The sequence below is a fragment of the Ictidomys tridecemlineatus genome, chromosome 15 (assembly GCF_052094955.1).
Source record: "Ictidomys tridecemlineatus isolate mIctTri1 chromosome 15, mIctTri1.hap1, whole genome shotgun sequence".
Classification (NCBI taxonomy): Eukaryota; Metazoa; Chordata; class Mammalia; order Rodentia; family Sciuridae; genus Ictidomys; species Ictidomys tridecemlineatus.
The window spans coordinates 50,486,125-50,502,102 of NC_135491.1; the positions used below are offsets into that span (position 1 = coordinate 50,486,125).

General features: G+C 48.3%; 1 protein-coding gene across 4 annotated transcripts; it reads right to left on the minus strand.

The window, feature by feature from the left end:
* Nucleotides 1-1,103: 1,103 nt before the first annotated feature.
* Nucleotides 1,104-15,496, minus strand: LOC101967530 (carbohydrate sulfotransferase 6). 4 transcript variants are annotated; one of them, XM_040279555.2, is made up of 5 exons: nt 15,174-15,495; nt 14,727-15,014; nt 9,183-9,244; nt 5,356-5,420; nt 1,104-4,313 (listed from the first exon to the last, which is right to left on the minus strand). In XM_040279555.2, the coding sequence occupies exon 5, from the start codon at nt 4,303-4,305 to the stop codon at nt 3,118-3,120; it is 1,188 nt and encodes a 395-aa protein (XP_040135489.1). In that variant the 5' UTR covers nt 4,306-4,313; nt 5,356-5,420; nt 9,183-9,244; nt 14,727-15,014; nt 15,174-15,495; the 3' UTR covers nt 1,104-3,117. The 4 variants fall into 4 exon arrangements, 3 of the variants coding, with proteins under 3 accessions (XP_040135489.1, XP_021577418.1, XP_040135491.1); XM_021721743.3 differs by lacking the exon at nt 9,183-9,244; XM_040279557.2 differs by lacking the exons at nt 5,356-5,420; nt 9,183-9,244 and having other exon boundaries at nt 15,174-15,496.
* Nucleotides 15,497-15,978: the final 482 nt, after the last annotated feature.

The following is a 15,978-nucleotide window of genomic DNA, read 5'->3' on the forward strand; positions in this document are numbered from 1 at the left end:
AAGCTTGTCCAGAGTTCAGGAGAAGACACAGAGCTACTGGAGCCTCTCACAGAGATCAGGGCTCACCTGAGCCTTACCTGCAGTGCTCCACGTACAGGGAGCCAACTGGGAGCAACTAGGAGCCAGTCATCTGTGTCCTGGCACCTTGGGAGTCAGAAAAGAATGGATGATCATATGGCAAAGTGCGTGGAACAGCATAGGCCATTAATTGTGACCATCAACAGAATCTGTGACCTGAGCAGGAGCAAATGAAATTTGTCAGATGCCATGTCAGACTGGGTTCTAAGCTCCCCACCAAAGCTTCTTGAACTCCACTAGAGATCAGTGTCTCCTCGTTCTTAGCCGCTGGCATCGTCAACTTCTTGCTCATCCTTCTTTGCCTTAACATTCCACGGTAACTGGGACTGTCTGTTCCTAGGCTGATTCCTCCTCTTGACACTGGACTCCTTATAGGGAAGGGCCAGCAGGTTGCTTTTGTCTTCAGTGGTCAGCAGAGAGGGAAGGTAGTTTGGGTATGGACATACCGGCAGGAAAGGGGCCAGAAGCAGGGTCTCCGATGCCCCAGCCCCAAACTGTCTACCATACCTCTTGACATTCTGGTCCTTGAGATTTTTGTAACCAAATGCCAGGATGACCCCCTGACCTCCAGTGACCTGTGGCAGGGGCAAATGATCTGGCTTTCTGAGCCTGTGGTGAGGTTCTTTGGAATGAAGGTCCACCTTCATTCTTAATGTGGTTTCCTTGTTAGGACTATTAGCACTGAAGTCAAAGAGATGAGTTTGAATGCCAGCCCATATGCTAAGCTATGTGATCCTAGCCTTTCTGCTAGCGTTTGAATTGTGTCTCCCCCAAATATTTGGGTTGAAATCCTCACTCCTAAAGTGGGCATTAGGAGGAGGGGACTATAGGGGGTAATTAGAGGGACCAAGATTATGAAGCTCTCATGATTTGGTTTAGAATTTCTGTTGTTTATAAGTTACCCAACTTCAGGTACTTTATCATAGCTGCCCAAATGGACTAAGACATTTTGTAAGTTATAGAATCCCATTAATCTGAGGTCTTTTTTTTTTTAAAGAGAGAGTGAGAGAGGAGAGAGACAGAGAGAATTTTTAATATTTATTTTTTTAGTTATCGGCGGACACAACATCTTTATTGGTATGTGGTGCTGAGGATCGAACCCGGGCCGCACGCATGCTAGGAGAGCACGCTACCGCTTGAGCCACATCCCCAGCCCTAATCTGAGGTCTTAAATGCCTTCCCACACTATTGTCAACAGCAGCAGATCCAGGCTTTATGTGACCTGACGCTTCTAAAACTGGGAGGGTCCTGAGGTATCAGCTTTGACGTCAATATCTCTGTTCTCTCCAAATAAAGAAGCAAAAAATGTCAGCTCCTCTTTGCCCCATCAATCTAAGGTTACATCTAAGATGACAATCAGGAGTCGGGGACCCCCAGAATTCCTTCTGGTGACTGACAGCAACAATGATTCGTGGCAACCATCAGAGATTCCAGACCAACTGTGTGCTTCAGTGTGATGTGTGTGGTACGGGGTTTGAACCCAGGAGAACTTTGAAATTGACCCACATTTCCAGCCCCTTTTATTTTTTTATATTGAGATAAGGTCTTGATAAGTTGCTGAGGCTCACCTGGAACTTGCAATCCAACTGCCTTAGGCTTCCCAGTACCTGGGATAAGAGGTGTATGCCAGCACGTACTGGAGCCCCAGTGTGATTTAGTGTTTTGTGTGAACTCAAATCTGTTTCCTTGTTCCTAGAGGTTCTGTGAACTTTTTTTTTTCCCTTTAAGCATTTACAGAGCACTTATTGCCTCCTATTTCCTGAGCTCAGTACTAAGTCTTCTGCATACCTAGTATCCTTTCAATAAGCCTTTAGCTGCCAGAGTTGCGTGTTGTGGCTTAAAGGCAGGAATCTTAATCTTTCCTCCTCTAGGGCTTGACCTGGAAAGACCAAGGGAATATAGAATCACCCCCAGAGCCTTTCTGCCTTCCAAGCTCCTGGCAAGCCCTATTAGTTACATTCACCCCATGAGCTGCCCCACCTGCCTTCCAGGCACGGATTCTGCTGCCAACCTCTTACTCTGCCATCCACTTTACCTGGCTTGCTGCCCAGGCCTCCCCAGCCATCTTCCTACTCCTTTCCTCCTCACTACCTCCCCCACAAGGCTTATCCAAATTTCTCTCTGGCCCAGAATTCCACACCTCTTATATACCACAGTTGTGTCTCTGGCAGTGACACTGCTTGCTTTATCCTAAAGAAAATAAAATGGGGAGAAGATCCACCCTTCTGATAGGAGACAGGTCTGTGCAAGCCTGATTCATAGCTTTTTTTCCCTACTGCAGTTCCAGAGCAAAATCCCCCTCCTTGCTTCCTCCTCTTTTCTCACCAGATGACCTTGGACAAGTCCCTTTACTTCATGGGCTTCACTTCATGGGCTGCAAACTCTAATCTGTTATCACACAGGTTAATTATCGTTTATTTTCATAAGTTGGCTCTCTCCTCTCAGGGCAAATCAAAGGTTCATCATACCTGAGCAGGGTGATGGGGAGGGGTGTGGGCTCCTGGGAGATGGAGCAGACAGACACTGATGGAAGACCACAAGACCGAGGCATCTTCTCTGATTTCTCACTAAAGATACAGGTGACTATAACCTGTGGCTCTGATGAAGTATGGTGCAGAGGGCGTGGGGGAATGGAGTCCAGGGTGCATATGGGAGATGATGTACAAACTTCAGGAGCCAGCTCACTGCTGTGCCCCTCCACTCCCAGCCAGAGCTAGACGTATTTCTCAACTACTGCGTCCCAAGGGAGGAAAGAATCAAGGGGAAAGAAAATGCTTGAGTAGTGCCCAAGGGAAGTGGGATGAGAGTTTTGCTTTCCGTGGAGAGCATACGTGTAGGGAAACCAGCTCCTGAAGAGGGCGCAAAGGAAAGAAAGCTGAGACTCGGGGAGAAAGACTTGGTCCTTTCCTAGTTCAGGGGAGAATCCTGGACTCTCCCTGCTTCTCTGGTGGCTGACTCTACTTTCCCATGCGCCTGTCCACTTCTCCTTCTTATATGCTCCTCCGGTATCCAAACTACCGCCGCAACTAGGACCCTCCGCTAAGGCTTGGAGTGCTCATCAGTGGGCGACGCCCACCTGAAACTGCTGGGACCGCGAGGCACCACGAGGTCCAGGTCAAGGTCACGCTGCTCATCCTCAGAGTACACGGGCCGGTAGCCCAGCAGCTGCAGGGCGCCAGCGCACAGCTCCTGCACGCGCCGAATCTTGCTGAAGGGCAGCGAGTGGCGCCAGGCCTGGGAGACGTTGTGTGCATCCCTAGACGTGGTCTTGAAGGCCTCTCGGCGCGCACCGGGCCCCGACCCGTGCGTGATATTGTGAATCCAGGACTCGAGCTGCGGCGTAAGGCTCAGGCCGGTGAAAGCGTAGAGTGCGCGGATCTCGCGCAGCGGCTCCCTCGCCAGGTCCTCGAAGCGCACCAGGAGGTAGCGACCCTGCAGGAAGGGCGGCGGCTTGTGCAGAGCGGCCTCAGCTATGCGCACATGGCTGCGACACACCTCGCTCACCACGCGCAAGCGGGGGTCGGCCTCCACCCACGTGCCGTTGGTGCCCAGCACTATGCCGTTATCGCGCGCCAACGCCGCGGCGGTCTGCTCTCGGGAGCGCAGCACCGCCCTTGGGTCGCGCACCAGGTGCACAATGCGTAGATTGAGCGCTGGGTCGTTGAGTAGCGGGTAAAGTACCTGCAGGTTAAAAAAGCGCACCTCCTTGAGCACCACGTGGCTATAGGAGCGGCAGGCCTCCTGGGCCAGGCCGAAGGGCCGCCGCGCGCACAGTGGCTTGCACACAGCCTCACTGCTGATGGCGCCGCGACTGAAGGCGTTGCAGGCGGGGGGCGAGCACAGCGCGCGGCTCACCGCCCATTGGAAGAGGTCTGACAAGTTGCGGCGCCACGGCAGGTAGGCGTCGAACACGTCCATGTCGCACAGGAAGACAGAGCGCACCAGATCGCGAACAGCCATGTGCAGCGCTGGAGCACTGCCCTGCGACAGGGCAGCCCACACGTGCCACGCGGGCTCCATCAGGTAGAACACGTCTGGATGCTGGCTGAAGAGCTGGCCCACGAAGGATGAGCCCGAGCGCCAAGAGGACAACACCAACACGTGCACACGCTGCTTGCCGCCGGCTGGGTACCACGGCCCTTGTCGGGAGACCAGGAAGAGCAGAAGGCAGGTCTGCGCCAGCAGGAGTGCAGTCACTACAGTGCCGGAGACGCGCGGTAGCCGCATGCCTGGGCCTGCGAGAGCCGAGCGCCAAGGTTAGGGAACGTGGCATAGACTCCCAATCCCTCGTCCAAACTACTGTCCAGTTGTGGGTTGGCAGTAGCCTCAAGACTGAACCACCCGACCCGACCCAACCGAACCAGGGCTCCCAAGGCTGGTCTCAGTCCAGCGCTCTCCTGGGAACGTGAAATTAAAATACAAGCCATACAAGCCATGATCCAGTCTAGGCTGACAGCTAAAATCTAGTGGCATAATACTGTGGGAAATCTATTTCTCCTTCTCTATCCACCTGTCTACATAGCTTGGACTACCTATCTAGAAAAGGATATATATAAACAAAATTCCTGAATTTTGTTTAAGAACTCCTCTTAGGGAAGCATTTTTTAGGTGGCTTAACTAAAGAGCTTGATGCCATTTGGCACACCAGTGCACTAAAAGTCTCCTTCAGTTTGAATCCTGGCTCTTCCACTTTCTACCCTGTGATCTTCCACAAAACATTTAACCTCTCTGTGACTCAGCCTACCCATCTGTAAAAGGGGGATAATATTGGTACCTGGCTCTTAGGGCTTGGGGAGATGATTGGAACCAGCATGGGGAGAGGGGTCATGTAGTAACCCCTATAACTGAGGACTCAAACTTTCTAGGGTGAGTCCTAGAAAGGGTGCTTCTGTGCTGTATGATTTTTATTAACAAGCAAGTATACTGTTGTTAGTAAAAATGTACAAAGGCCTGTGGATGTGGCTCATTGGGAGAGTGCTTGCCTGGTAGGTGGGAGGCCATGGATTTGATTCCCAGCATTGCAAAAAAAAAAAAAAAAAAGGGGGGGGGTGCGGGTAAAAATAAGTAGAATGAACAAAGAACATCAACTGTCCCCATCACCCCTGGAAGAAGTGCTAAATGTAGCCCAGGCTCCAAAATGAGAGGATCCTATGGGAGCCATGTGTGTTTTCAGAAGAGACCAGTTAAGGAGGATGCAGGATAGAGCTAGAGAAGCAGAGGTGGAGCAGAAGACGCCCCTGAAGGGCTGCTTGCCCCTTCCCTACTGGGGGTACTCACTGCTGTCCAGGGCTGCTGGGAGAGCTGCCCACGCCGATCACAAATCCATTGGAGGTGCCTCAGGCCTGAGAAAGCAGGAGGGACACTGGATCAGAGCCCCATAGGGGAGATAGTTCCCACACAGAAAGGTCTCTGGGGGTGGGAACAAAGTTGCCCTGTCCCTAGCCTGAGCTGGGTATTTTTCCAAATGGATTTAAACAGATGGGCTTTCCTGAGAGATGGAGGAAAGAGGGTCAAATTTTAATCCAAGCCCTGCCACACAGGAGCTGTAAAACTTGGAGCAAGTGTCTTGACTTCTCTGAGGCCCAATTGCTTTCTCTATAAAATGGGGGGATGGCAGCATTTAACTTCTTATATTGTAAAGGTCAGTGCCACAAACACCTTTGAGGAGAGGGCTTGGTAAGTATCATACACGATCTCGTGTTACTATTACTATTCTAGTATTGAGTTCACAGAAGAAGCCCTTCTCCATGGGAAGCCTCCAAGTTTATGAGACCCCCTAAGATACCTCTTCCTTGAATCCCAGCATCTCTCAGGCCCACTTCTAACAACCACTTACCCCTGGTCCCCTTAGTAGATCTTTACACCATCAAACTTGTCCTACAGGTGAAACACTAGGCCCAGCTCACATACCCCAAGGTCCCAGAGTTTCCTGCTCTGTGCACCTATTGTTCCTGCAGTTATCTCCAGGCTTGGAGATAACATTGGAAGGGAAGGCCTGGAAATCTCCTCATCGCTTTTGTAGTGTCTGCTTCTCACCAAACCATATCACCACCAAGAGAAACTGGACTTTAAACTGTGTGTAGGTCCCAACTCTGCTCCTTCTCTTCATCAGGAGGCCCCAGGAATGGGTAGAGGACACTCAACAGCTCTGTTACCTGATGAACCCAGAGCTGGAAAACCTGGCAGACAGGGGGAGTGGCCACCCATCTGCTCTGCACCCATTACCAACACTCCTGGGCTGCTGGCTGATGGATGGCAGGCTCCCCTGAGATTAGTACCAGAAAGGAAGGGAACTCTTATTTGTACTTTACAGCTCCCTGACTTAACTGACAGACCCTAAGGCAGGCATTATGATTTCAGTTTTTAGTTGAAGGACTCAAGGGTTAGAAAGAAGCTAGGAATCTGATTGTAAGCTCTTGCACTTCTGATCACTGGCTGAGGGCATCTCCCACTCCTAATCACTCTCCCCAGATTTTGGGATCTTTATGCTTTGGCCCAAACAAAAGACAGTTGCCCTGACTGCCCCAGCCTTACTCCCAGCACAGGAGGATCACAGCCTCAGGCCAAGGTGTTTGTTACCTGTGTTCTGGGAAAGCCAGAAATCTTCTTAAGTGACTCATCATGCACTACAGAAACTGCTTGCTATCTGATCCTATTACAGGAACTCATAAGAATTATGAAGAAGATTGAAATGTTCTATGCTACCTAGGGTATCCAGAGAAGCCTAGGTCCTGGCTGAGAATTTTCTGATAAGGAGCCTTGTGTTTTGCAAGCCAGCCAATTGCTCAAGGGTTCCAAGTTAGGAAGAGCATGTCAGTAAGGCATTGTGCTATGTACTTTCGCCTCAGTGATTGAATTTTTTCCTCCTTGCATTCCTAGGAGGTCAGTGGGACTCAGAGACAAGAATGCCCAGTCAGCAAGGGTCAGGGCTGAGGGTGTAGCTCAGTGGTAGACTGCTTGCCTGCTTGAGCATGCAACACACACACACACACACACACACACACACACACACACACACACACATATACACAATTTTCTTCTCTTAGAAATCTCTTATTAATATAAGTCTAACTAAATCAATATTCAAAATTTATATTATGTGCTTTTATAAAACAATTCACATATATACTAAGAGTACACTACCTGTCTTGTAATGAAATTTTTATTGCCATGGAGTTAGATTGCCTTAGATAATATTAAAATTGTAATAAAAGGCTTTGTTTTTTGTAGAGCTAAATTGCCTGGTATATTAAAATGATTTATAGAATGGATGAAAGATAAAATTGAGGAAATAACAAAAATAATAAATCATAGATAAAAGAGGGAAAAGAAAAGAAAGCAAGATGCTCAGTGGAGGAAGTCCAATACAGCGAGAGTCTCTACCCTGGTGGAGCTGATAACCTAGCTGGGGACATTAAAGACACACTATGTGATGGCAAAAGACCAGATGGTGGCCCAGATATCTAGCCATGGGAGACTCACAGTAGTCTTGGTATGCATATTTCTCTCTTGGATTCTAGAAAAATCTCCTAACTGACCTCTCTCCAGTCCATCTTGCATGGTGCTAAACCACATTCCTGATTGTTTATTTCTACCCAATTTTCCTATTTCACTTCCCAGAATTCCCATCCAGTACCCTTTGCCTCAGATGACCAGGAATCATTACTGTTCTTCAAATGACTCACACCAGGAGTCACTGGCTTCCTATGAGGGTGCCTCTTGTGTGCCTCTTGTAATGCATGCACTACTCTGCCATCCATTACCCTTCTTGCCTGCAAGCAACTTGAGGGTTGGGATTGTGTTTTTTTTGCAAGTGAGTGTCTGACCTCAGGTATCCAGTGTGAGGCTCAGCCCGGCATAGATACAGCAGATATGATTGGGTCGACTCAATACCTGCTCCCTCTTCCAAAACCAGCCTCTAGATTGACCCATCACACACCCACTCAAAGTGCTTGTGGTTTGGATGAAGCTGACCCTGGTTGCTAAGGGTCATGTGTCCCAAGATGTGCTCATCTGTTTACACCACACACTGACTCCCTCTAACCCCCACCCCACATAAGAACTATTGGTTTAGGAATAGGATACCTGTTAAACTACAATCCAAGGATTTTTTTTTTTTGTGATCTGAAGGGAAAAGGGAAACTGGGTATAAAGCTAACACAGAAAAGAACTGAGCAGAGAATGAATGGGAGTTTGCAAGCAAGCTGAGAGCAAAATCTTTACATCTAGAACTGTCTTTGCCAAATTCACTCATGGACTTCTCAGTTGGGGAAAGTATTCCAGTTTTGCTTCAACCAATGTGAGTTGAGTTTCTGCCACAACCAAGAGTTCTGCTTAGATGGTGGATGCCCTGGGTGAGTGAGTCAGGTAGAACTGGAGGGGAACGTGGGCAGAACTTCTGGGCACGCATCATGCTGTGTTCTCAGTGAGGGTGCTGAATATATGGGTGTGTTCAATCTGTGAAATTTCATCACACTGTACCTCTATGATCTGGGTTCTTTGCTGCTATGTTACACCTCAATAAAAAGTTAATAATCCAGACTGAATAAGACAGTAAGTATCATGACCCAAAATATACTAAAGACTAAGTAGATGATATTAGCAAATATTTGCTGAATTGAAATTAGATATCCCATCATCAAATCCAAAGACAATAATGAATTCCCCACTTGGCCCACATTTCTTTCTGTTTAGTTCCTTATAGTATCTTTTTTTTTTTCTTTTTTGCAATTTCAGAGGTTGAAACCAGGGCCCTGCATATCCTAGGCAAACACTTCTAACACTGAGCTGCATTCTTGATCCTTTTTAAAATTTTTATTTTGAGATAGATTCTTGATAAGTTGTTGAGGCTGACCTCAAACTTGCAATTGCTCCTGTCTCACTTCCACAGTAGCTGGGGTTACAGGTGCATATCATTTGTGCTCAGTGAAGTTACAGTATCTTCTAAACATCCCTCACCATTTCTTGGCCTGAGAGAAACAGGAAGGAGCTACCGTTCTGCCTGGTTTGTGGATGGGAAAACCACTCTACAGGCGAAGGAATGGTTTGCCACAACAGATGTGCGGCTGGAGCCCAGGAAACCTGGCTCTCTGGGCAATACTCACTTTTGGCCAAACTCTGCCCGCCTTGACTCAGCGGATCCTCTTGTCACCAGCCTGTCCCAGCCCTGGCGTGGAATCCAAGAGAGTGAAATGTAATACTAGGTACAAATCCCGGGCTCAGATTTCTTTTTGTTTGGTGTCAGCTGAAGGCCATCCCTGTTCAGGAGCCCTAAGGCTAGAGAAAGTAGATTCCGGATGAGGAATCAGTAAACTCTAGACATCAAGGACCTCCTGCAAAGTAAAAACCACTCTATGGAGCCCAGTGCATTTGTCAGGGAGAAGGAGGAAAAGAGGAAGGGAAGGGAAAGGGAAAAAATAAATATGAAGGCAGGGAGGGAAGCAAGAGGGAAGATGGGTGTTCACAGTGGGTAAGAGAAGAGCACAGTAAGAACTGTCAGCTGAGGGGTTCCTGTATGCCAAGGCCTTCCCACCCAACTTCTGATTTGATTGTCACAGCAACTCTAACAACAAGATGATCTTCTCTAGCTTATAGGTGAGGAAGCAGGTTTAGAAAGACTAAAAGACTTGCCTAAAGGATCTAAACAGTAGCTGAGTCAGAAGTTGAAGCCTAATAGTCGACATTTAGAGGCCTTTGCTGCGTAGCATCAAATGGAAAATGCACAAGTAATAAAACTTACATACAAATATAATCATACTGAAGGATACCAACTGTGTTGCAAAACATAAATATCAAAGGACACCCAGAGACGGGAGAAGATAACTCCAAATAATATAATTGGAAAGGGACCTGGAACCGGATTATATAAAGAAATCTTACAATTCAATAACAAAGGGACAAGTAACCTGATTTAAAAGGGGGCAAAGGAAGCCAAGCATGGTGGCACATGCCTGGAATGCCAGCAACTTGAGAGGCTGAGGCAGGATGGCAAGTTTGATGCCAACCTTAGAAATTTAGTGAGACCCTGTTTTAAAAATAAAAGGGCTGGAGATGTAGCTTAGTGGTAGAGCACTCCCCTGGATTCAATCCCAAGTACTAGGAAAAAAGTATGGGGGGGGGAAGTCAGAGAAGAAATTTTTCCAAAGAAGATATACAAATGGCCAATAAGTACATGAAAAGATGCTCAAGGTTTCTAGTTTGGGGAAAATAAGAATCAAAACCATAATGATATATTGCTTTCCATGCACCAGGACAGGATGGCCACAGTAAAGAGAGGAGCTGGGGGAGGGTAGCTCAGGGGCAGAGCATTTGCCTAGCATGTACCAGGCTCTGGGTTCAATCCTCGGTAGATAAAAAGAGGGGGAGAGAGAGGAAGAGAGGGAGAAGGAGAGAGATGTAATAATTTAAAAAATTACTAGTGTTCATGAAAAGAAGAGAAATTGGAACGCTTATATAGCGCTGGTGGGAATGTAAAATGAATAGTACAGCTGCCATGGAAAACAGTCTGGCAGTTCCTCAAAAGGCTAAACATAGAGGTACCAGATGATACTACAATTCCAGTCCTAGCCATCTACCCAAGGAAATTGAAAACATATGTTCACCAAAAAAAAAAAAAAGTGGTGCGTGAGTTTGCATAGCAGCATTATTTATAAAAAGTAGAGAGTTACACCTTAATAAAGCTCTTTTGTCAGGTGCAGTGGTGCACACCTGTGATCCCAGCGGCTCAGGAGACTGAGGCAGGAAGATCACTCAAAGCCAGCTTTAGCAAAAGCAAGGCGCTAAGCAACTCAGTGAGACCCTGTCTCTAAATAAAATATAAAATAGGGCTGGGGTTTAATCCCCCGTACCAAAACCAAACCAACCAACAAACAAAAACTCTTCCCCACTCCCCCCAGCCCCATGCTGAGAATCAGTCCCAGGGGCTCACACATGCTAGGCAAGGGTTCCACCACTGAGCCACACATCCAGCTCCATTAAATCTATTCTCTAAAAAATACACAATACTGGAGGAAGAAGGGTGAAAGGAGGCACACTGGATATTAGTGTTTATTTTTCTATGGCCAGGGTACAGGTTATTTTTCTTCTTATTAGCACATTGCTGCAGTTTTCTGATAGTCTATAATAGACGTGCATTACTTTGGTGATCATAAGTTGATTATTTTTAATTGATTAAAGGAGACATAAGTGAAATCCCCCCCCCCACACACACACACGCAAGAACAGGTACCTGCAAATACGTCTTCCAGTTCACCTGAGTACTCAGTTGGTCAGAGAAAGCCAGGGCATAGGATGGAGAATCACCTCCTGTGTGTGCCATGAAACATGTAAAAATCCTCAAGCCTACCCTCCGTCTCAGGACGGTGGACTAGGTCAAACTGTGCAAAAGACACACCTGTTCCCCAAGCCCTGGCCCCATCCGCTGTTCTCTAAAGTTCTGATGAGGCAACTTCGTGACAACTGACAGAGGCAGGGAAGTTGGAGTCACACAGACCAGATGCTGCTGGAGGAGATAGATCTGCCTTCAAGAATCTCTTAGGAAATGAATTGAAATTACTCCGGGGAGGGAGCCTCAAGATTCTGTGGCTTAGAGCCACCCTAGGGCATTCCGAAGCAGATGAGCAGATATAAACCCCTTTCCCTGGCTCTCAGCTTTTGGGATTCTGCTTAGGAACCACAGTTTTGTTTCTTCCTCTGTTCTCTCGACCACAGGAGCCACAGGGGACTTCTGTGACCCTGAAAAGCCTGGGGAATTCTGCCCAGTTGCTGGCAACCAATCAGCTTGTTCATCAGACACCAGCTGGAAGTCCTCAAATTCAATTCACTTCTGACACTGACTATCTGGGTACGGTGTCAAAGGCCATGGGTTGAGGGCTTAGTCTCTAAGACCGGGCCCTCACCCCCAGATGTCACTTGCAAGCTTCAGGTTGTTTTACTGCCCAACCAGCTATGAACCAGGATTCCCATTACCCCATCCTGGGGTTCACTGAGTTTCTCTGGAGAGTTCACAGAACTCAGAGAAACACACTCACTGGTTTATTACAAAGGCTCCAGATGAAGAGATGTGCAGGGTGAGATATAAGGGAAAGGGCCCCACTTCCACATCCTCTTCAGGTATACCACCTTCCTGGTCCCTTCACATGCTCCCCTCTCTGAACCCTGTCCTTTTAGTTTTTTTTTGTTTTTTTTTTTTTTTATGAAGACTTCATTGTATGTCTAATGATAATAGACTGGTTGGGCAAACCCAGCAAGGCCTGTCTGTTTAGATTCTTCTTGACCTCTCTGTGCAGCATTCCTTCTTTTAGGACATAGGGCAGGATCTTTCTGAAATGAGAATGTCATGATCTACTTCCAGACAAGGTAGGTCAGAGGATTTCTTCATACCATCAGGTGAAAGGCAGGGGAAAGGGGAAGATGTGGGTCTCTACGACCTGCTTTAGGGAAAGGAAATTCTAGTTTCTATGACCTGCTCTGGGAAAGGAGTTCAGAGTCAGGAAGTGTGAATGAAAAACCAAAAAATACGTACCGTACCATCCCAGGGATCCTCAAAGTGCACTAATTACAGTCGAAGGGCCTAAATTCTAGCCCCCCCCCCCATTTTTTTTTTTTTCTCTGCAGCAATACACACAGGATATGGGGAAGGACTGTGCAGTTATGCAAAATTCCCATGTTTTCCTCAGTACTCACAAAGCCTTCCATTACTGAGATAATTGAGAATGTTCTCTGGCTTATTTTATTAACTCTTTATTTTAAATCATTCAGCGAGGGGCTGGGGTTGTGGCTCAGTGGTAAAGCCCCCGCCTCGCACGTGTGAGACCCTGGGTTCGATCCTCAGCACCACATTAAAAAAATAAACAAGTGAAATAAAGGTGTTGTGTCCAACTACAACTAAAAAATAAATATAAAAAAAAATCATTTAGCGACTCGAGGAGGCTGAGGCTGGAGGATTGCAAGTTTAAAGCCAGCCTCAGCAACTTAGGTAGGCCTTAAGCAACTTAGCAAGACCCTGTCTCAAAAAATTAAAAAGGGCTGGGGGAGTGATACAGTGGTAGAGTGTTAAATCCCCATTGGTAGAGGGTTAAATTCCCAGTATCAAAAAAAAAAAAAATCATTCTTACAAGTCAATGAAAAAGGAAAAAGGGATTGTTTTGTGGAACTTGTTTGGATCCTGATCAGAACAAACCAACTGTAAGAGATAATCAGAGAAATTTCAGATTTCAGTATGGACTAAGAATTGAATTAGGTGATATTGAATGCTGTTATCACTACCTGGGATACTATTGTCCATGCATTTCTGTACCTATCTCTGCCTATGAGATTAGACAAACCCTGTTTGTCTCATTAGTGTATAGTGATTAAGATTGTAAATCCCACTTGATCATTTACTTAATGTCTGCCTGTTTTTTTTCTTTTAAATCTATTAAGTGGAGGAAAGAGCGCAACCCATTTCATGGGCTTTATTTGAAGATAGCATTAATATTTGTAAGGAGCCCAGAACAATGCTTGACCCATAGTACACTTATAAGTATTTGTTCAGGAATCTTCCAAATACTGGGTCACAATTATATTCTATGAATCTAAGGAAAAGTCTATGCATTAGAGAAATCCAAGGACAATAGCCCTACCAGATTTTGGTGGCCCTTTTGCCTAGCAACAGAAGGTGGCAACCAAGGCAGGGACTGTACAAACACACAGAAAACAAAAGACAATGGGGGATAATGGCTAGACGCCTGGCTTTGAGGCCAGACTGGGTTTAAATTCTGTGTCTACCGTGCATTGTGTGATTCTGGGCCAGTTGCTCACTCTCTCTAGGTTTCAGTTAATTCCTTGGTAAAATGAGGTTATAACTGCACCTACCACACAGGCTGCAGAGAACCAAGTCACTGCTCCTTCACAGCCTACTATTCCTAGTAGCTCTGGTATTTGACCCACTGGAGGCATCTGGTCAGCCAAGCCCTTCCTGCTTTTCAGGCCTCAGTTTTCCCATCCTTAAATATGGGATTTTTTTTTAAATGTGAATTTTGCCTAGACTGTGATTCCAGCGACTGGGGAGGCTGAAGCTGAAGGATCACAAGGTCAAGGCCAGCCTCTGCAATTTAGTAAGACCCTGCCTCAAAATAAAATTTAAAATAGGACTGAGGGTGTGACTCAGAGGTAGAGTGCCCTACGACTCAATCCCCCGTCCCCTCTTCTCTCTCTTTATCCTGCACATTCACGCACAAAGTTCATTTTGACTTCCTTGTTTAAGAGGGAAGAGAAAGGAATGTTGCATTTCTTGGACACCTACACAGAGGCCAAGGGGGCCTCTAGGCCCAAGGCGAAGCAGCCAGAAGCCTAACGGTAGGACTCAAATTCATCTGTGTCTGGTTCCAAATTCACTCACCAAACTACTTTTTCTCGGAGCTTTTCAAAGCTGTGCTTCTTAGATAAAGGATCCCCAACAGTGATCCGGTGTAGCTTAAGCTCCAGGGAGACGCTGCAAGCGCGATGCGCTTTCCACAATGCAGACAGAATTGCCACCCTCGGATCTCCCCGTCTGCCCAGAGCCGGGCTGCAGGATCCACGAGCCTCCCCAGCTGTGCCCCTCACCCAGCCCCAAGCCCACCCGAGAGTGGAGACATCCGGCGTGGAGAGTGGGCGAGCCAACGTACCCCAAAGCTTGGCGACTCTGGCTGATTCCGCCAGGGAGCGGACGCCTCTCTCCTGCCGCTCAGCAAAGGCTCCTACACGTCGTCCCTTCCAAGTTCCAGCCCACAGCCTGTTCCTTCTCTTCACCGGGAGAGTCTGCAGGGGCTGATTTGGTCCTCAGAGTCCCACGACTATTAAGGGGCCCGTGGTGACACTAGGGATTAAGCTCCAAGAAGCATCGATGGGAGTCGTGGGCACCAAGGTTTTGGAGACACCTGGACACTCCAGGCGGAGCGAATCTGGAAACAAGGCTGGAGTCCAAGGGAAAAAGGGAGGCGCCGTCTCAATGCGATGTTGGGGATGCGGGTGTCCTGGGGCTGCGACACCCACGGGACACGGGCCTCCCGTCCCGGCGGGGCAGCCCCCTCCCTGGCCCAGCCCGGCGCCCCGCGCCCCGCGCCCCGCTGTACCTGTGCGGCCGCGGCGGCCCGCTGCGCTGCTCCGCGCTGCCCGCCCGGGGCGCACACAATGAGGCACTTTCAGAAGTGGCTGCAGTCCCAGGCCCGCCGGCAGGAGCCAGGGCGGGAAGGAGCCAGTTGGCCCCCGGCTCCTGCTACGCTCCCCAGCCTAGACACTGGGGCCACGCCTCGGGGGAGGGGCGGTGGCCGAGGGCGGGCGCAGCTGGGTCGGGGAAAGGGAGGGCACAGGTGGGCTCGAGGGACACCGGGGCCACATCGTCAGGACGAGGACGCCAAAGGGCGCTCGCAGGGTCACCTCTCACCTCACTAATGGTTCAAAAAAGTTGTCGTCCCCTCAATCTCCAGAGGAGGGAGGCTCCCGGGAGGACAAAAGGCCCTTGTGAAGGAAATCGGATCTTAACCTTGCCCCCCCACTCCCCCATCCCCCCATCCCCCGCTCGCGGTGACATCCTCGCAGTGACTTGGAATCCAAACTGCTCCCCCAGTTCTCAGCCTCAGCACTAAGCCAACACCCAGACACCTTGATGCCAGGGGCACCTTCGCAGGCTCTTAGACGTAGTAGCCCAAGCGGGAAGGCCAAGAGGCCAGGTGGCTTTCAGGAATTGGGACCCCGCAGTCGACCCCGCTTCCTGTCTCCTCCCTACCCTACTCTCGACCCCAGGCACAGGTTTGATAGCAGGTCCAGATAAATACAGGATACATTTCAACAAATAAAACATATCCTCCCTACACCCCCCCCCCACAAATAACAGGGCAGAGTCCTCTTATAAATAACAGGGCAGAGTCCAGGTGAAGG